Genomic DNA, 20,936 nt, shown 5'->3' on the forward strand with positions numbered 1-20,936 from the left:
AAACGTACAAAAAGTTTATTGTCTTACTGTAAGAGCACCACACCTTTGCACTTGGTTAATGTGACGAAGGACCCCTTTCAGGCAAATAGAACTGGCTGCGTGAGAATCAGCCAATCAGGAGCGTCATTGAGTTCTGCGGCTCACGGAAGCGGACCGCCTAAAGGGACAGTTCGGCTAAAAATGATATTAAACCCATAATTTACTCACCCCCAAGCTATCTGAGTTGCATATGTCCATCGTTTTTCAGACAAACACATTTTCGGATATTTTATAAAATGTTTTAGATCTTTCAGTTGATTAAATGTAATGTTACGGGTGTTTTGATATGATGCAAAGAGAAGACCCGTGAAACCGTTTAGGTTATAGCCATGTTTGTTTTATCTGAGTTAGCCCCGCCCCGTAGCCCCAACCTTAAATTTAGACTTCAGGGGTAGCAACAGGTGACTCGTTTATGACGTATCATGACAATGGGGGCCACCCATAGTCCACGACCTTCAAGTCCAAAAAAAGTGCGTCCATCCTTCACAAATTAAATCCAAACGACTCCAGGATGATAAACAAAGGTCTTCTGAGGGTAATCAGTGCGGTGTTGTTGTAGAAATATCCATATTTAAAACTTTATTAACGAAAATAAATACCTTCCGGTAGCACCGCCATCTTAGTCGTGTCCGCATTCAGGATGAGAGCTTACGCAGCCTACGGATGTTACTCTGCTGCTGCTCTGTGACCCGCCCTCCGAATTTGTCATACGTCACTAAGAAAAGACCGTAAACTGCGCTAATACTCTCTCCTCATTGCGGATGCAACTAAAATGGCGGCGCTACCGGAAGGTATTTATTTTCTTTAAAGGAGACATATCATGCTAAATCCACTTTCTTAGCTCTTAAATGCATTTTGTTGTATATTTGTAGTGTTTAGAAGTACATAAAAATTGAAATTAGTCTCTTCAGGTGCTTTGTTGATAACTTTATATTCTGTTTTGGTCATATTTTCCAATCTGTTCCAACGTTCCAACGTTTTTTGAACAATAACGTCACAGTATTTGCAGCAGAACTGCCAAATAAGGACATCGACTTCCAGCCCAGCACTACGAGCAATCCGCCATTTTCAATTTCTCGCTGCGATATTGTAGTCCAAGCTCAAGGATGCAGAAGTTACAAGAGAGTAAATCAAAATGTTCGGTTGTTGAACCTGTGCCTGGTTGAGTTTTATTTTTCACAGAAATGTCATTTTTTAGTGCGCGAAGCACTTCAAGGATAACTATTTCACCAACCTCCACAGTATAAAGTAGGATTTGCCAATAGACTTCGTCTGATTGAGGGGTCAATTACTTCTATCTTTGGAGACGACGAGCAGAGCACTTCGGTAAGCTGTAAATAACTTTAAAAACAGTAAAGTACACGGTTGTCATGGTTTAGAAGTGCTGTTTCTCAATCCGAAGGCTGCAGCCTGCGGATGTCGCATGTGGTCATCAACCCAGGATTAAGTTATAGCATATTACAACAACTTACAATTAACTAAGAGTAATAGTCAACTATATAATTGTTAATATTCTGAAATAAGACAGCCGGCATTAACACACCATTGCGATACCTCCATATGAAGACGTTGTTCTGCAGGTTCGTTGTCTTCATTTTCATCTCGCTCCATTTCCGACTCTGGCGCGAACATGTAAGGCTGGATGGACAAGTCTTCCATTGTTGACATTTTGTGAATAACGAGTAAATAAAAAGTTTCTGTGCCGCTAGATAATCGTATCTCTGCTATAAAACTACAAAAATGGCCGAACGGGGTGGAGTTTAACAGAGTGTCACCTCTGCAACCTGGAGAGGGGGCAGGGTATGACGTGCATTTAAAAAGACAGTACCAAAACGAGTTGCTCTCAGATGCACATCAGAAAAGGGGTAGAAAGGGGGCCTGTGGGGCTATAATAATGAGGAATTCAGACCCAAGCATTGCAGTTTCACTTTATATAGACCACAAATAGATGATTTATATGTAAAAAGGACAGATTTAAAAGCACGATATGTCTGCTTTAAGGCATGAACACCACCACGCCTTTGCCCTTGATAAGTGTATATTCTAGGTTAATAATTATACATGATAGTATAAGATCGAGGAAGACTGAACGATCACACACGATCAAACACTGCTTCAATAGAAATCATGAGATGTGTAGCTTGTTTTCTTTCTTTGCTCATTGCTATCGGTCCAGCACAATGTGGGAATGTTTTAGTCTGGCCAACTGAAGGCAGTCATTGGATTAATCTCAAGACTGTGTTGGAAACATTGGTGGAAAGAGGACACAATGTAACTGTGCTGATGCCGAATGCCGGTATGTTCATCAAAGTCAAAGAATCGGATCCCTTCAACTACCTACACTTTAATATGTCAATGTCCGCTACGGAGATTCATGCTATCCTTGAGGAACATCTGGATTTCTATATGTACAATGCTGGTAAATTAAACCAACTGCAGATTACAATAAAATACTTTCAGCTTGCATCCAAATATCTGGATATTGGCCTTTCGTACGGCGACGGCATTCTGAAATCTCCAGAGATGTTGGATGAATTGCAACAGGGGAAGTTTGATGTTATTTTGTCCGACCCAATCTTCCCATGCAGTGATATATTGGCTGAAAAGCTGAACGTTCCCTTGGTGTACACGTTTCGATTCTCCATCGCTAATGCTGCAGAGAGGATGTGTGGTCAGATCCCAGCTCCACCATCATATGTACCAGGAGCCAAAAGTGAACTCACAGACAAGATGAGTTTTACAGAGCGAATCAAGAGTCTGCTCTTCTACCTTTCACAAGATGCTTTCATCAAAACTCTGTGGAAAAAGTTTGACAACTACTACACTGATTATTTAGGTGAGTTAAAGAGTCTTCTGGACTCGAGGTTCAACTTAAAGTCTGTGTAAAGTCACTTTAGAGAATTATATCAAATATAAACGTTAACAATGAAACACGTTATCGGTGGGGCTAAAACGATGGCTCGATGACGCACTGGAGACACCAAGCTTGGCACCGCCCCTAACACAAAGGCAAGCATTCATTTAGGTTGCAGAGGTGTTTGAAAGATAAGAGAAGCCGTGTCTAGTTTCAGTAGGCTGCGTCCTCTGGAGGTTGCATTCGAAGGCTGCATATATCAGAAGGCTGTCTCATTTCATTTCAGAAAAGCAATTAGGACACTCTGAATTCCTGTGAAAGAAGGTCGCATTTGAAGGTTGCATGAGATGTATTATTTGCTTAAATGAGACACAGCTAGAGACAGCAAAAGTTCCCGCAAATGGCTGTGGTTTTACTGCCGAAAAAGGGCACGCCCCCAGCTTTTAAGAGCAGACAACTCTGTTGTTTCTAGTTTTCTTTTTTCAAACGTGTTCCATCAAACTGTTGTATAAAAGCAATATCGCTCTCGGATTGCTTCTGGCACGAGGCCGCCCGCTTTGGCCTAATCACAGCCGGATGATACAGTGAAGAAAATAAGTATTTGAACACCCTGCTATTTTGCAAGTTCTCCCACCTAGAAATCATTGTAGGTGCACATCCACTGTAAGAGACATAATCTAAAAAAATCCAGAAATCACAGTGCATTATATTACATTGCTATTTATTTGTATGATACATCTGCAAATAAGTATTTGAACACCTGAGAAAATCTATGTTAATATTTGGTACAGTAGCAAATTACAGTTTACAATTACAGAGGTCTAACGTTTCCTGTAGTTTTTCACCAGGTTTGTACACTGCAGAAGGGATTTTGGCCCACTCCTCCACACAGATCTTCTCTAGATCAGTCAGGTTTCTGGCCTGTCGCTGAGAAACACAGAGTTTGAGTTCCCTCCAAAGATTCTCTATTGAGTTTAGGTCTGGAGAGTGGCTACACCAGAACCTTGATATGCTTCTTACAGAGCCACTGCTTTCAAGTTTCAAGTTGTCATTGTAAAAATACAGTGTATTAAAACAACGAAATTCAAAGTGCCACTCTCTAGCTTCGTACTTAAAAGATAATAATAATTATAAAAAATAAATATATAAATAAATAAAAGAAAATAGATAATAAATATAAATAAATAAATAATCTAACAGACAACAAAATCAACAATCCCTCCCAAACAACACAAACTTGTACTCGCTCCCTCACAGTTACATAAATATAGAATAGCAGCAACCATCATTACAAAGGCCTCTTATTGTACAAAGTGCAATAGGTTACGATAAGGGGTGAGTTGTGTTAGAATAAGGCCCTTTGGCTCAAGATAATGGTTTATTCACAAAGCGTATAGCCCAGGGGAAAAAACTGTTGGTTAGTCTGCTAGTTCGTGCTGTCAATGACCTGTAGCGCCTGCCGGAGGGGAGCAGATTAAACAAGTGATGAGCAGGATGGCCAATGTCCTTGAGTATAGATTTGGTTCTATTGACACAGCGGGAATTGGCAAGCTCCTCCAGTGAGGGCAGGGGACAGCATACGATTTTTTGGGCTGCGCCTATGATCCTCTGCAGTGCCTTCCTATTCGCCGCAGAACATCCCGCATACCAAACTGTAATGCAAAACGTGATTAAACTTTCTATGGTTGAACGGTAAAAAGACTCCAGCAGCTTCTGTTCAAGGTTATTTTTCCTGAGGATCCTCAAGAAATATAATCGTTGCTGGGCTTTTTTGGTTATTGCTTTAGTATTGGTGGTCCAAGACAGATCTTCAGAAATGTGTGTTCCTAGAAATTTAAAGGAGGAAACCCTTTCCACGCAGACGCCATTCAGGTAGAGTGGGGCGTGAGTAGTGCTGTTCCGTTTTTGAAGTCTATGATGATTTCTTTGGTTTTTGATGTATTCAATTGTAGGTTGTTAAATGAACACTATGTTGACATTTGCTGTACCTCCTCTCTGTACTCTGTTTCATCTCTAGAAGGGTGGGATGAGGAGCAATCAAATGTATATAGTGTGTACAAGAGTGGGCTCAACACACATCCTTGGGGGGATCCAGTGCTGAGTGTGAGGGAAGAGGAGAGGTAGTGACCAAGTCTCACTTGCTGTGATCTGTTGGAGAGGAAATCTTTGATCCAAGCACAGGTGGAGGGAGGAAAATTTAAGATCAATAGCTTTTCCATTAAAATGTCCGGGATTATTGTATTAAATGCTGAGCTAAAATCTATGAAGAGGAGTCTTACATAGCTGTCTGGTTGTTCGAGGTGGCTCAGCATAGAGTGGAGGGTGATGGCAATGGCGTCCTCAATAGAGCGGTTTGCCCTATAGGCAAACTGGTAAGGGTCAAATGATGGTGGAAGGCAGGACTTGATATGTTGGGCGACCAGCCTTTCCAAACATTTAATGACCAATGATGTAAGTGCAATGGGCCTAAAGTCATTCCCAGCTAGCAAAAATTGCGCGGGCCGAAATCGGAACGATTAATGCTGGAACACTCGGCCGATCCTCGGCATGAATCTAGGTCCGATTGCTCTGCGAGCGCTCGGTTTTCACGCGCCCCGAGGACACGGCCGAGCACTCAGTTTTAACGCGGCCCGATTGCGGAACCCCGAGTGAGAGGACGTAAGCTCCCCTCCAATCCTGTTCCTTATTTGGGCTTGTTTAATTTATTGATTTTATTGATTGGTTAATACTAAAATTGCTAAGCAACCATTATGCAACATTAACTGAAAATAAAACACACAAGGAAGAACAAGGATTTCACGTTTAATGCATTTTTTATTCACTTGAACACACATTCTCTCTCTCTCGTACACACAAACAGGTTTCCATGTTTTGTGGGGACATTCCATAGACGTAATGCATTTTATACCATACAAACTGTATATTTTATTCCCCTTACCTACCCCATTCCCTAAACCCAACCATCACAGAAACCCTTCTCCTACTTCACATTTACAAGAAACATCATTTTGTTTGATTTATAAGCTTGTTTCCTCATGGGGACACAAGGTCACAAAAATACTGGTATTCCTATCTTTGTGGGGACACAACGTGATAATTACCAGGTGCACACACACACACACACAATCAGTTCAAATACGAATTTTCCAAAAATCAACATTTTTAAATTTAAAACATTTTAATTCATTGTCTGTCTATTGTCTGGATTCGGCCACCATCCCTGTCATATGCTAGCACCGACCACCTGGTGATGAGGAGCTCTATCTCCTTTTCTGTTTTATCTTTGGTCAGGGCATTCCGGCGGACTGCATCTGAAAAAAAAACAAAGATAGAAGAGGTCAGCATGACCATGTGATGTTACTCATAAAACCACCAAAACTTATTTTGGATGCAGGGCTCTACGCTTACATTTCTTTTTAGTTTAGGAGCACATTCAAAAATTTAGGAGCACATTCTGATCAATGACAAAATCACCTTCCCATTATAAGGAGATATTTGACTATAAAATTTTAACCTTATTAAATTTCAAATTCATAAATTGAGTTAGAATAATAAGAGGCAATCAGGAAGAATAAGTTACCAATCAAATGAAATCAGTAGCAACACAATTCATCTTTGCACTGCAGAGGTGGCATATAACAGAAATGTGGGATTTAGTTATATTTACAGACTGTTTAATGAGGCTCAGAAGTAGCATTAATGCATTTCAATTTATGATAATGTTATGATGTTAATGTTTTAAATAGAGTTTGAGTATAGAAATACAATTATGATCAGTCTTGAAGAAAAAAAAATGACTAACTTTTAAGACTAGTCTTAAAGGTTTATGCAACCAGCCACTGATCGAGTCAGTCGCACTGTAGAGCCCTGGGATGTCACTACAGTGCCGTTTCCAGCACTGACACTCACCCAAAACCACACTTTTCAAAGTGAGCCCTTTGAATGCAGGCGTTCAGTTGACCCCACTTCAATTGATGAGTCTCACCACGAAGAGTTCATTGTTTTTTTCAGGACCCACCCCACGGTGTCTTTAAGAGTCTTGTCTCCGACCATTGCAGGAAACACAGTCTGAAACAAAAAGACATGTACCTTATTAGTTATTTAAGGAATATAGCATGAGTGAAAATGAGGACTGACTTTTAGGAATGATCTGATTAAACCATAATTTACCTCACCAAATTCTTCTTCTCATCTGGATTATTTAATGTCTCCTACAAACATTGTAGCTCCTCAATAGTTGAAAGTGGGAGCCCAAAATGTGTTGGGTCTGGGGTGAAGTCTGCAACTGCTGCTCTCTAATAAAATCGAGCTGGATGAGGATCTCCTTAGCAATAGGCTTTAAGCTCCTTGTTTCCTGTCTGCCATTACTGGACAAACTGATAAATCCAGGTGTGTCTGATTATTGTTGTTGTGACTACTAAGCTCAGGCACACCTGGATTAATCAGTTTGTCCAATAATGGCAGACAGGAAACAAGGAGCTGGCTGAAGTTCAGGAAGTAGTGCAGCTGGGCATAAAGCCTATTGCTGTAGAACACAAGAAAAAGCAGGCATAGCAGATTACTAGCAAAACATTGTACGTAGATATGTCAGAGTAAACCGAGAGAGATCACTTTGTATAATTCCTACCTGTAGGCACAGCCTCCTGAGAAGACCTGTGTTGTGTGTCATATACTTGTGTGCCATGTAAGGGTGGGGTGTGCTAAAAGAAAAGAAAAATATGTTTTAATCTCATCACATATACCAAATAGGAATAGGCAAAAAAAGTGAATTTTTTTTTTTTAAATGTGGTCAATTCAATATCAATTCTCATCGTTTTTCTGTATTTATTTTCATTACATTATATCTGAAAAGCATTCCGGTTGAAGGAACTGTCAATGTCCCGATTGGGCCAGTGCTGCATGATCATAAAAGTTTACATTTTGCACGCATTTTTAAGCCTTGTCAATTTAAGCATTCAAGCGAAAGAGAACTTGCATGCGCTATGTGAGAAGAGCACACACTGGAAGCGCTTACAGCTGTGCGACAGCGTGCAAATTACGAAATTAATTCTAGTTCTCTACTTGCAAATTCACAAATTTTTTTAAAAATGCCGGCCTTTGCGAGTAAACAGACGGTTATGAGAAGAAGTAGAAAAGGAATGCATTCATTGCCTATCATAATTTGATCCGTGCATTAGTCTTAAAGTGGTAGTAACCTTCACCTGTCTGTGTTTTTAAATGTTAATCAAACTACAAAAGAGGAAGTCACTCCCTGCTTTTCACTGAATAACGATTTGTAACTTTGTGCAGATTAAATAAAGGTTAATCCTAATTAGTGAAGATATGCAGTGTTATTTTACATTTGATTACTTTTTCAATTTCTGTATCTGAAAAATACTGTTAGACCTACCTGAAATGCACAGATTTCTTCATTTGTATCTTTGTTCTATTGTACTTATATTGCATTGCTTGCATTTAATTTTTATTAACAACTATTAACTTGTCTTTAATCTATGAAATTTATATTAGTAGTTTTAGCTGTAGTATCAAAAATAGAATTGATAATTGTTAATTTTCACTGGTATTTAAAATATTGGGTGTCATAACCTTATTACAAGAATAAATGGGTAAAAACTACAAAAACTATTTCATTCATTTATTACTTTTTTTGTGGTGGGGCCAGTGAAAATGTAATCATTGAATCGAAAATCGCAATCCAATCAATTTGAGATCTAATGTATCTGAATCGATTTGAGACATCTGAAACAATACCCAGCCCTAATACCAAAGTGATTTTTTTCTCTCCATGGGCTATCTCGCCCTTCTTACTTGAAATCCAGTTTGGCCTGATGTCTGACTTCTGCCAGCTGCTGCATGGGTTGGGGTGTCTGTAGGTGTAGCACTCAGGCTGTTGGTAATGGAGTTTGGAGACCACGATGGTGGACTAAGCGCTGTGATGTTCGCTGAAAGGGGAGAAGCCCGTGGACCTACAGAATTTCTACCTGTGGGCACAGCCCCCTCACAAGACCTGTTTTGTGTGCCATGTATGGGTGGTGTGCTAAAAGAAAAGTTGTTTTAATTAGGGCTGGGTATTGGCAAGGGCCTCCCGATACGATACGTGTCACGATACATGGGTCATGATAAGATACGTATCACAATACAATCAAAAATGTAAAAAATAGAGCCGAACACCTGCAGCTCTTTGAAAGATGCAGGTGTTTTTAAATTTTCTGCCATTTTCTCACTCCCTCTAACTTCTGAGACATTGGCCGAATGGCCGTATATGGCAGACAACTGGACAGTGACAACTATAGCAGCGGCGAGGAGGTCGTTTGACGCACACAGAGGGATTTGATGTTTTTTAAAATATCGGCAGTAGAGATCGAAATATCGATACACTATCGATACAGCTAACTATCATGGTAGTTAGCTGTATCGATTTTTTTGCACAGCCATAGTTTTAATCTCATCACACATATCAGTCATCAGTCAGATCATCGTCAACAAGCTTACTGTCGTTCTTAATACCTTGCAGCAAATTAGACAACGATTTAACTGCTTTGTGTCTCAGATTAGATTTAAAATAATGCATTTGATCAGCCATTCTTACCTAAGAGCAGTGTTTATATTAGAACAGCAAAAGCAAGATTACCTGAGGAAAAAAGAAAAAAAAGATTAGCATTGTACAAAACCATACATAATGTCTTATTATACTAAACCATTACAATTTCCCTTTTTTAGTCCAAGCCCAACCCAATAACCATTATGACATTACCCAACTACCAGCATAACTGCACAGTGCATAAATTAGGGTCCATCAAGACATGTTTAAGTTTACACACAAATCTATAATTGTGACATTCCATACACTGGTATATATTAATCCGCGAATCACATGCGAGCCGAACCGTGGTTCGGATCAACTGCGATTTGTCACAGCACTACCAGCTAACATTTTGTTCCACTTAATTTTCTTCCAAAGAACACTATGCTTGTAAATATTAATCACGTAAATTGCATTTAATAAAAATTGCGTCCCATTATTTAACATCCCAGCTAGTCAATGCTAGCTTCGTTCGCGCCATAAAAGTTGGAGCCACTTTCATATTATCCAAAATTTGCACTACTTTTCTCAGACATGATAAATAATTTGATGTTGTCCTAATTAATAATTCTTAAATGAATTATGAATTCTTTATGTTTGTTTCATCTGGAAAAAAGTACATGAACATGTCAAAGGAACATGAACGAATCAATAATAACCAACATGTAATCAGCAGCAGTTCGAAATAGAGTTAATATATGATGTGACGGGAACTCGATTGAAACTATGCTTAGCGTGAATGTTGATGCTTTTTAAGGAAACTGAACACAAGACTTACCTCAAGTTTAACGTATGGCGTAGGATCGAAAAGGGAATGGATGATTCAGTCAGGCGTTGAGTTTTATCTCACCCGTTGTACAGACGTTACTCCAGTGATGAGCTGAGCGTGCTGACGCTTTCTGCAGTTACCGTTGAAATCGGCTTCATACTGGCAAAAGGGTCGGAGCCGAGCACCCAGTTTAAAACAGCCGCCAACGTACGGGATTCATCTTAAAATGAATTTTTTGTATTTATCAGCTTACCCCGAGGCCATCCAAGATGTATGTGATTTTGTTTCTTCAGTACAACACAAATGTAAACTCCAACCGTTTCAGTCTGTATGCATGTGAATAGTAACAAAATCTCAGACAGTAAAAACATGCACAGACAAATCCAAATTAAACCCTGCCGCTCGTGACGACACATTGATATCCTAAGAAACGAAACGATCGGTTTGTGCGAGAAGCCGAACAGTATTTATATAATTTTTTTTTACCTCTAATACAGTACTATGCGTAGTCAAATGAGCCCGTGCACAGCACCTTCTTCTTTAGAGTTTTAATGGCGGGTTGCGAAGCAACTTCATAGGTGCATACCGCCACCTACGGTTTCGGGTGTCCCTGTATAGCCCTCAAGCCGTGCATCCGATACAGTAGATGGCAGTATGCAACTATGACGTTGCTTCGCAACCCGCCATTAAAACTCAAAAGAAGAAGAAGGCGCCGTATTAGAGGTATAAATTATATAATACAGTTCGGTTTCTCACAGAAACCGATCGTTTCGTGTCTTAGGACATCAACGAGCAGCAGGGTTTAATTTGGATTTGTCTGACCATGTTTTGTTTTTTACTGTCTTTTGTTATGGACAGACTAAAACGGTTGGAGTTAAAAATCTACATTTGTGTTAAAGAAAGTCGCCTACATTGAATGGCATCCATTAAAACCATCCTTGATTTAACATAAGCCGAGTCATTTCCAAAAGTGGTCCAGATCATATAGCCAGAGCTGGGTTACCAGTTACGGTGAACATGAATCGGCCCAGTGCTTACAGCCAGAACAAAAATGAATGTGCCAGAGCGAGCTGCGGGGCACAATCGGCTCGGTTAACACACGCCGATGCCGAGTCTGAGCCGCAGCTGCCGCAGGGCAGCCGAGCTCGGGCCGATTATACATGCTAGCTGGGTTTGGGCTTTTGCAGGCTGCTGTTTTTGGGACTTGAATAATGATGGCAGATTTCCAGCAGGATGGTACAGTGGCTAGGGTCAGGGAGATATTGAAAATCTCTGTTAGAATCCCAGTTAGTTGGTCTGCACAGGCCCTGAGTACTTTCCCTAGTACCCCATCGAGTCCAGCTGCTTTCCTCGGGTTCACTTCCCTCAGTACTTTCCTCACCTGATGTTCCTGAAGGGATAATGAAGTGTTGGTGAAGACAGGAGGGGGCACTGATTGTCCATTCGCCTCAAACCGGGCAAAGAAGCTGTTTAATTCCTCTGCCATTGTAGCATCAGAGGGGATGGATGAGATGTTATGGCCTTTGTAGTTAGTAATCTGCTGTAATGCCTACTACACTTGCCGCGGGTTGTTGTCCGTGATGTAGCCCTCAATTTTCTTTTTATATGCCTCTTTAGCGGTCCTAATACCCTTCTTTAAGTTAGCTCTGGCTGAGCTGTACTGTGCTCTGTCTTCTGACCTGAATGCAATGTTACGGTCTCTGATAAGGAGCCGCACTTCCCTTGTCATCCAGGTTATCCTGGCTGTGTGCTTCGGGTCATTGTCATGTTGGAAGACCCAGCATCAACCCATCTTCAATACTCTAAATGAGGGAAGGGGGTTGTTCCCCAAAATCTTGTAATACATGGCCCCGGTCGTCCTCTCCTAATACAGTGCAATCGCCCTGTCCCATGTGCTGAAAAAACACCCCCAAAGCATGATGCTACCACCCCCATGCCTCACAGTAGGGATGGTGTTCTTGGGATGGTACTCATCATTCTTCTTCCTTCAAACATGTTTAGTGGAATTATGACCAAAAAGTTCTATTTTGGTCTCATCTGACCACTTGATTTTCTCCCATGACTCCTCTGGATCATCCAAATGGTCATTGGCAAACTTAAGACGGGTCTGGACATGTGCTGGTTTAAGCAGGGGAACCTTCCGTGCCATGAATGATTTCAAAACATGATGTCTTAGTGTATTACCAACAGTAACCTTGGAAATAGTGGTCCCAGCTCTTCTCAGGTCATTGACCAGCTCCTCCCGTGTAGTTCTGGGCTGATTTCTCACCTTTCTTAGGATCATTGAGACCCCACAAGGTGAGATCTTGCATGGAGCCCCAGTCCGAGGGAGATTGACAGTCATGTTTAGCTGCTTCCATTTTCTAATGATTGCTCCAACAGTGAACCCTTTTTCACCAAGCTGCTTGGCAATTTCCCTGTAGGTCTTTTCCAGCCTTGTGGAGGTGTACAATTTTGTCTCTAGTGTCTTTGGACAGCTCTTTGGTCTTGGCCATGTTAGTAGTTGAATTCTTACTGATTGTATGGGGTGGACAGGTGTCTTTATGCAGCTAACAACCTCAAACAGGTGCATCTAATTTAGGATAATAAATGGAGTGGAGGTGGAGATTTTAAAGGCAGATTAACAGGTCTTTGAGGGTTAGAATTCTAGCTGAAAGACAGGTGTTCAAATACTTATTTGCAGCTGTATCATACAAATAAATAGATAAAGACTTTTGGTTGACTGATTCATCGTACATCGTGATTTTGTTTTCAAAATATTTTTACGGATGTGATGCGTTTTTACCGCACAACATTACAACATTTGTCTTATTTCCCACAGATATAAAGAGAATGCTATGCGGTTATCCAGGATTCATCATGACAGACCGATGAAGCCTCTGGATGAAGCAGTTTTCTGGATTGAGTTTGTCATGCGTAATAAAGGTGCTAAACATCTGCGTGTTGAAGCTCATAATCTTACCTGGTATCAGTACCACTGTCTGGATGTGTTTGCTTTTCTATTCACTATTGTGACTGTAGTCCTCTACATCTACTTTAAAATCTGTAAGTGCCTTATAATACGTTACTGTTTTAGATCAAAGCACAAAAGTAAGAGGGAGTGAAGAACACTTTGTAACAAAAATCTATTATTTATTCTTTGCACTGAACAATTTGTATCTGAGATCCATTAGCTTTGGCCCTGACCTTATTGAGAAGTGTTAGAATACAATAATTGTTCATATTATTGACAAACATATTCTGTACTATTCAAACCAATCTGTGTTGAAATTTATGTCTGAGGAAATCCATGAGCTCCTCCATTTATTATTCTTCAGAAAATTTGCTTTACTATTGTTAGTTTTGGTTTAGGTTTTGTCAGTCAGACACTATTTGCAATATTTTTTAACAAATTATTTTGTGACAATATACAGTTATACACTATACAAATAAATCGAAATCACCTATTTTCTCTACCTTTCTATAGTTACAATTCTGTTAAATTGTATATTTAATGATGTGTTGCTAAGCAACTAATATTGTTGGCTATTTAATGTTGAGGTATTTTTGCTTTTTCTAATTCTATGAATAAAAGGCAATGCTACTATGGAAAAGTAAGGGTTCGAATTACATAATAAAAGCATTGTGGTCCGTAATGACATCAATAAAGGGAATTCTGACGCAAATGATGCGTAAAGCTGCGTGAACCTGAGACCAAATATTTTACTAATTTCAAAAAGTGCAGGAATTATAATTATTAAATAGATTTGTTGAATGTTAGCTGTCATTTTATGTAATTCGTGAACATATATAAAACATTTACCAAACATAATATAGTTTAATACTTTGAAAATGTTTTAATGTTACGTCTTTTAAGTTATTATTCAAGGTATCACCATGAATTAAAAAGTTAATTCCGCGACAAAAAAAAAAAAAAACCCCATAAAAAAACATACCTGATGAACGTTGTGTCGCGTTACATAATAGGACCTTTATTTTGAAAGACACCGAATGTGCTGATTTTCTTCACACGACCGTTCACACGCGAGCGATCTCTCTCTCTGTGATCCTGTCTATTTTCCTTATATGATCGGTTAAAACCCGAAATGATTAGAAGAGTTTTGGTGATCGAGAGATTTGCTGCGTGGCTGACTGTTAAATTTGATTTATTTTCAGTGGGTAGTTTTGTAAAGATTTCTAGTGCGCAACTTTTAGTTTAACTATTTTAACCATACGTAAAATCTTATCACCTTCCTAGGTCTAGGTCGTAAAACAGGACTTAATGTAATGTACTCTTTAGTAGAGTTTTTTTTTATATAAACGCTATTTCATTAAACAGGCAAGGGTAGATGGTTCGGATTTCATAATAAAAGCATTGTGGTCAGTGATGAAATCAAAGAGCGCATTCTGACGCAACTGATGCGTAAAGCGCGTGAACCTGAGACCACATTTTTACTTATTTCCAAAATAATTAAAATTGTTCAATATTTTTTAATGTCAGCTGTAATCCAATACGGCAAAAAATATTTTTAAATATATTTCAAAATAACCTGTAAACATAACAGTTAAAAAAAATTCAAATTAAATATATTTTCAACTTCAAAAATATACTTTATAAAATTAACTTTTATTTAGCATATATTAAAAATATATTTTAGCAAAGAATACTCTTTTTTTATTATAAGAAATGTATTTGCTTGCCCTTGAAATACATTTTGAAATGTATGTTGTTATATGAAGGTTAAAATTAATTATATTTACAAATTCAAAAATATATTTAATTGAGCATTACTTTCAACAAAATATATTTAGCATATATTGAAAATATATTTCTGGATAGAGAAATGTGTTTTTTTTTTTGTGTATGGGATTTTATGTAATTTATATCAGTGTGTTTTTATCTGTAATGGTCATTTTTACAATGATTTATCCTATAATCTATAAAGTAATAGTGTATTTCCCAAGTGGCTCAAACACAAAGCATTTGTTTATGTACATTATTATCAGATTCTAAATAAGAGAGAGCCTAAACCCAAACAATTATTATGGTTTATTGGTCAAAATCTGACAAAAGAAAATCTGACAAAAATATCTAAGACTGTGTTATGATTTTGTTGGGAGAAAGCTGGTGAGGAACATCATATTGAGCGAGCAAAAGAAAAGTAATTTTTTTTCCAAATAAAGAGGAAGATTCGGTATCTCTACCAAAATCTGACAGCATGACTTCCTCACATTTACAGAAGTTATATATTCACATAATACAGAAATTCATTTTTAAGTCATTGATGTTTTTGTAAACGTAATCAATTCTTTTAAAACACGATAACCTCTCTGTCCTGCCTGCAACCAGTTTGTTTTGCGCTACATGATGGGTGAGACTCAGGACCCAATAATACAGTTTAAAGTTTTGGTTTTGTCCAGCAGACTTCAAGCCAAACTCCATCATCTCCTTACTGTACGCATCCGGTACAGAAATACAGCAGCTTACAGACAGAGCAGGCTTGTTACTGAACCTCAAATCAGCATTTCATCTCAGTCGTTGATGTTTCATAACCAAAAATATTGGTATAGGCAGCTACTGTAAAAAAAACCTAACTCACCCCTCATACCTTCCCTAATAAGTTGTATCTGATCTTGAAATGCATTCATTTGAATTTGGCCTGAAGTGATGATGCAAAGCTGCTAGTGTCATAATTCTGAGATTACAGAAACATCAAATAAAACTTGTGTAGGATTGGATATAAGTTGTAGGAAATGAAAAGAAATCAGAAAATCATACATTCCACACTGCCAGGCAGCAATAATCTTTAAAAGCACATTCGTGTTAGTAGATGCTTTGGAATGATTTTAGTTTGCAAAATGCAAATTGTATACATTAAACCTCTTAATCCTTTATAAATCTGCCTCTGAATTAGTCACCATGTAGGTACAGTTTCCACCTGTCGAAATAATAAATAAAGACATTTCTGATTGGTCCTTGAGATAAAAACAAAAAAGACGCAAAGCCAGACACGTTATGAATTTCCTATCTACTGAAAATCATCTTTGGACTGTTGAAAATGAGCCCTGAAGCCACCAACACACAAACGCACCTCACGATGAGATGAAATAACACTTGTGATCAGTGAGAAACGTGCTGAGACAAAGTCATGAAAATACAACAGAAACTTCATATCCTGGAGTGCCAAAGTCGCTTGAACACTGTGTCCACCCTTAAACACACACACGCACGCACACAATCACATCCTCTCTCTCTCACACACACACACACAGAGCTAAGTGAATATTTACATCAATTATAGCAGACAAACCACACAGATTCAAAATATGTGGAAAAAAGTGATGCACAGCATGACATAAAATCAATCTTTGACCAACAACCATCTATTTTCGAACTCTTTTGAAGTGCACAGATTGTAGTCTCAAATGTGCGTGTGTAGTTTTATATCTATAAATGCCACAGATGATAGCACGATCCCCTTTTAAATGAAGAGAATCCAACGCTACAGGTTACAGTTCTCGTCATCGTGTAACAGTTTGTGTCGAGATTATATCCGTCCATTCCACAAACAGAGGTCTGTTCTCTTCCCTCCATTATTTCAAGGATCTCTCTTATTCGTAGCCACATGTTTGCGGTTAGTGGCAGTGTATCTGGGTGTATGGAGAGAAAGAGAGAGAAAGAGAGAAGGAGCCGTGCCTCAGCCTGCCTATAGGGGGCACACTGCTTCTGACAGACCCTCACTGAGCATGCTCAGAAAAGCGCTTTGGATCCTTGGTTCTCGAACTCTGACCAGGCATCGCTGAGCTCCATAAAGATCATTTTAGCGTAGTGCTCGTACGGCTGACCTGTCGCCTAGAAGAGATGAGAAAATGATTTTTACATCGATTGGGATCAATGTGCATAGACCTTTATGAATATGTGAGGTATCAGAAACAAGCAGTTATCATAAAGACTGTAAACTCTTTGCCCACCATCGACTATTATGTCGTCAATTAAGAGAAAACATTTGCATGAAAATAAAAATGTCTTCCAGATTAGTTTTTATGGTAATCTGTAATACTGCAATTATCCACTAAATGGCGCTCTTACCCAATTTATAAAAAAATGTTTTTTGACTTTTACACATGTGTATGTTTTGATAATCATTCTGAATCTGATCTCTAACAAAATTCTTTCACAAAAATGCAATTATTTCAGCTTTTTGCTAAAATTGTTTTTATTTTTGAAGAAAAATACTAGTGCTGGACATAGATTTATCTAGAATAAAAAATAAACTTTTTTTGCATAATATATGAGTTTGTGCTGTGTGTAAATATTATGTATATTTAACACACACACACACACACACACACACACACACACACACACACACACACACACACACACACACACACACACGTATATACACACACATTTAATTTTTTTTTATTTATATTCATATATTATTTATTTATTTAAAAATTACACACACACACACACACACACACACACACACACACACACACACACACACACACACACACACACACACACACACACACACACACACACACACGTTTCTTAAATACATACATGAATGTTTGTGTATTTATAAATACATAATAATTACACACAGCGCAAACTCATATTATGCATAAAATAAATTTTATCTTGTATGAGATTAATCTAGATTATTCTATGCCCAGCACTAAAAACTACACATATTTAAGAGTTTATAATCAGAGAAAAAAAATATAAAATTTTTTTTTACTAATTTGTTTGTTGTTTGAAAGCAGAGGGTCTGTTCTTTCATTTGATCTATTTTTATGTTTATATATTTTTAGAAGAAAATTTTCCTTTAAGGTATTTTGTGAAACTTCTGTGAAAATCACAAAAAAATGCTGCCGGGCAAAAAAAAAGGTTGAGTTAAAAATGATTATTAAATTAATCAGGATAATCCATTAAAATGCTTAATGGCCACAAATAATGTTACATTTTTGAGCTATCCATTCATCCATCATGGACCACAAAACCAATCATTTTATTTTTCAATTGAGATTTATACATGATAGCTGAATAAAGAAGCTTTCCATTAATGTACGATTGATACGACTATTTGAAAATCTGGAATTTAAGGGGGCAAAAAAAAATCTAAATATTGAAAATATCGCCTTTTAACTCATTCCCCGCCAGCTATTTTTTGAAAAGTTGCCCGCCAGCATTTTTTTGTGATTTTCACAAAAGTTTGACAAAATGCCTTCCAGGAAAAGTTTCTTTTAAAATATAAAACGTACAAATATATCAAATGAAAGAACAGACCCTCTGCTCTCAAACAAACAAACAAAACAGAAAAAAAAAAACATTCATCCTATCTTTATTTTTTTTCTCTGCCTTTGAACTTTTAAATATGGGTATTTTTCTTTAAAAATAATTTTTTAACAAAAAGCTAAAATAATTGCATTTTTGTGAAGGAATTTTGTTAGAGATCAGATTCAGAATGATCATCAAAACATACACAGAGTTTAAAATTAGTAAATAATGTTTTTGCTTCAGTTTTTTCATAAATTGGGTAAGTGTGCCATCTGGTGGCAGATTAACATAAAAATTCATCTGGAACATGTTTTATCTTAACTGACGAGATAACTCGTCAATGGCGGGGAAAGAGTTAAAGTTGTCCAAATGAAGTCCTCAGCAACACTAATGATTTTAAAAATATTTATGTTAGGAAATATACAAAATATATTCATGGAACATGATCTTTACTTAATATCCTAATGATTTTTGCCATTTTGACATGTTGATGACATTCCAGGATTTTTCTTATTTTAATGGACTTTAATGAACCCCAACACGTAACAGTTTTAATGCAGTTTAAACGTGCATTTTCAAAGGACTCTAAACGATCCCAATCGAGGCATAAGGGCCTCTGCATTCGTCATCCGTGACCTCTTGACGTGATGACGTATTGCGTGAGGTCAAGCTGGCATGTCACAGGACCGGAGATAGACGAGAAGTTGTGGTTTAAAAGTGCATATTTTTATTTTCCTTGGCAAAAATGACAATCGTTTCACTAGATAAGACCCTTACGCCTCATTTGGGATCGTTTAGAGTCCTTTGAAACTCCGTTGAAATTGCAATTTTAAACTGCATTAAAACTGTTAAGTGTTGGGGTCCATTAAAATCCATTAAAATGAGAAAAATCCTGGAATTTTTCCTCAAAAAACATAATTTCTTCTCGACTGAACAAAGAAAGACATCAACATTTTGGATGACATGGTGATGAGTAAATTATCTGGATTTTTTTTTTTTAAGAAAATGGACTAATCCTTTAACAATGATAATTTTGCCCCATATAATGTATTGTTGGCTATTGCTACAAATATACACGTGTGACTTATAGGTTTGTGGTCCAGGGTCACATACATTTCTTATAGCACCAAATTCTTCAATTTAGGACAGAGATTGGTAAGTGGTATATATATAAAGCATTTTGTGGTGTATTATAATATACCTTGTCTGGGTGCACAACCAGCACCGCTTTCCTGTAGACTCTCTTCACCTGGTCAGGTGTGACCAGATCAGCCATGTTTACAGGTCTCCATCGGGTTTCTCCCTCCCATAAGACCGTGTGCAGCGTGGAGAGCAACGCTCGGATGTTTCGTTCCTTTCCTTCAATCCATTCTATGATCTAATATATAACAAAAACCATCATGATCAAGGTCATAGCACATTCCCTAATGCACTTGAGAAATTCAAGACCACCATTTCCCTTTGAAATTAGTTGAAATTTCCATATTTTTCTGAACACCAGGAATACAAGGGTACTAAAATATTTTAAATATACAGAGAAACATCTTAGGCCAATCAGAGAAGAGCAAAACTGTCGCGTGCAGGACTCTGGCTGCTATACCTGAAGTTTGAGAGGATCCATGTCTCTAGACAGCTCCTGTTTTCTCATTTCAGCGATGGTCCTGGGACCCTTTCTATCAGATTTATAGTTAAAACCCTGTGTGGACAGAAGATCCCCAAAGTCATCCTCTTTCACTTTAGGCTTTGGACCTAATGGAGACAAAAAACACATTAGGTTTAAGTGCACGTATGTCATTCATGTCTGTGTCATTTGTTTTGTATCCAATTCTAATCATACAAATAAAAAAAACAGTAACAAACAGTAATAAAGCTCAACAAAGAAAAGTACAAAGACTTCTTTAAAAGGACGTTGGAAAGCCTTACCATAGCCCAGCCCCCTGATTCCCCTTTCCTCTCGTCCACCAATCACACTGAAAGTGGGGTTGTAGTTGGGTTTAGCCGGTTGGCCGGCAGGTTTGGAGGGTTGGGTTTTAGGTTTGTGAGCCGAGTTCAGAGGCATCCATGGTTTAGCCGGACCGGAGGAAGGCCGAGAGGTCTGCTGCCACTGCTGATTTCCGTTCTTTGGGACATCAGCAGAGGGCGCCGTTTTAAAACCCGAGCCAGCGAATCCAGCACTGGATGAGCCTAAACAGAAACCAGCTTGTTAGTTGACAGTGAAGATGAGTTAACCCGATTTAAATGAGTGAAATCTGTGTAAGGTGTCCACACAAATGTACACTGTTAAACTTCTCACCAGGCAGTGTTGAACTCAGGTTGGCAAGGTCTGCGAACGGGTCGAAGCTTTGAGATTTGGCCTTGGAGAACGTAGAGACTCCTGAGGCTAAACAAACAAACAATATGAGTTAGACACATACATGACAGG

General features: G+C 38.3%; 2 protein-coding genes and 1 long non-coding RNA gene across 9 annotated transcripts in view; 1 reads left to right on the forward strand and 2 right to left on the reverse strand.

Annotated features, from left to right (window-relative positions):
- The first annotated feature begins 1,301 nt into the window (after window positions 1-1,301).
- On the forward strand, window positions 1,302-13,263 carry LOC135732707 (UDP-glucuronosyltransferase 2A1). The gene is made up of 2 exons (XM_065250965.2): window positions 1,302-2,875; window positions 13,067-13,263. The coding sequence occupies exons 1-2, from the start codon at window positions 2,167-2,169 to the stop codon at window positions 13,117-13,119; spliced, it is 762 nt and encodes a 253-aa protein (XP_065107037.1). The 5' UTR covers window positions 1,302-2,166; the 3' UTR covers window positions 13,120-13,263.
- LOC135732708 (uncharacterized) lies at window positions 5,688-12,894 on the reverse strand. Of its 5 annotated transcripts, XR_010526800.2 has the most exons (7): window positions 10,255-12,894; window positions 9,483-9,524; window positions 8,702-8,930; window positions 7,521-7,593; window positions 7,064-7,418; window positions 6,803-6,961; window positions 5,688-6,204 (listed from the first exon to the last, which is right to left on the reverse strand). It is a non-coding gene; the product is annotated as an uncharacterized lncRNA (long non-coding RNA). The 5 variants fall into 5 exon arrangements; XR_010526801.2 differs by lacking the exon at window positions 9,483-9,524 and having other exon boundaries at window positions 10,255-12,893; XR_010526803.2 differs by lacking the exons at window positions 8,702-8,930; window positions 9,483-9,524 and having other exon boundaries at window positions 10,255-10,404; window positions 10,499-10,808.
- Window positions 13,264-15,261: 1,998 nt separating the features above from the next.
- Window positions 15,262-20,936, reverse strand: part of gak (cyclin G associated kinase) — a 40,787-nt gene continuing 35,112 nt past the window's right edge. For all 3 annotated transcript variants that reach the window (XM_065250958.1, XM_065250959.1, XM_065250957.1), the window contains 5 exons: window positions 20,808-20,894; window positions 20,438-20,698; window positions 20,115-20,263; window positions 19,716-19,892; window positions 15,262-17,077 (listed from right to left, as the gene is read on the reverse strand). In XM_065250958.1, coding sequence (XP_065107030.1) covers window positions 16,976-17,077; window positions 19,716-19,892; window positions 20,115-20,263; window positions 20,438-20,698; window positions 20,808-20,894 — 776 coding nt within the window. In that variant the 3' untranslated portion in view covers window positions 15,262-16,975. The remainder of the gene's footprint in view (window positions 17,078-19,715; window positions 19,893-20,114; window positions 20,264-20,437; window positions 20,699-20,807; window positions 20,895-20,936) is intronic.

Source organism: Paramisgurnus dabryanus, chromosome 5 (assembly GCF_030506205.2).
Source record: "Paramisgurnus dabryanus chromosome 5, PD_genome_1.1, whole genome shotgun sequence".
NCBI lineage: Eukaryota > Metazoa > Chordata > Actinopteri > Cypriniformes > Cobitidae > Paramisgurnus > Paramisgurnus dabryanus.

What these genes read in the sequence shown, in the direction of transcription:
- LOC135732707 (XM_065250965.2), top strand. Translation starts at nt 2,167, where the DNA reads ATGAGATGTGTAGCTTGTTTTCTTTCTTTGCTCATTGCTATCGGTCCA. An exon ending in CTACTACACTGATTATTTAG is followed by an intron (nt 2,876 to 13,066) that starts GTGAGTTAAAGA and finishes TATTTCCCACAG; the next exon opens with ATATAAAGAGAATGCTATGC.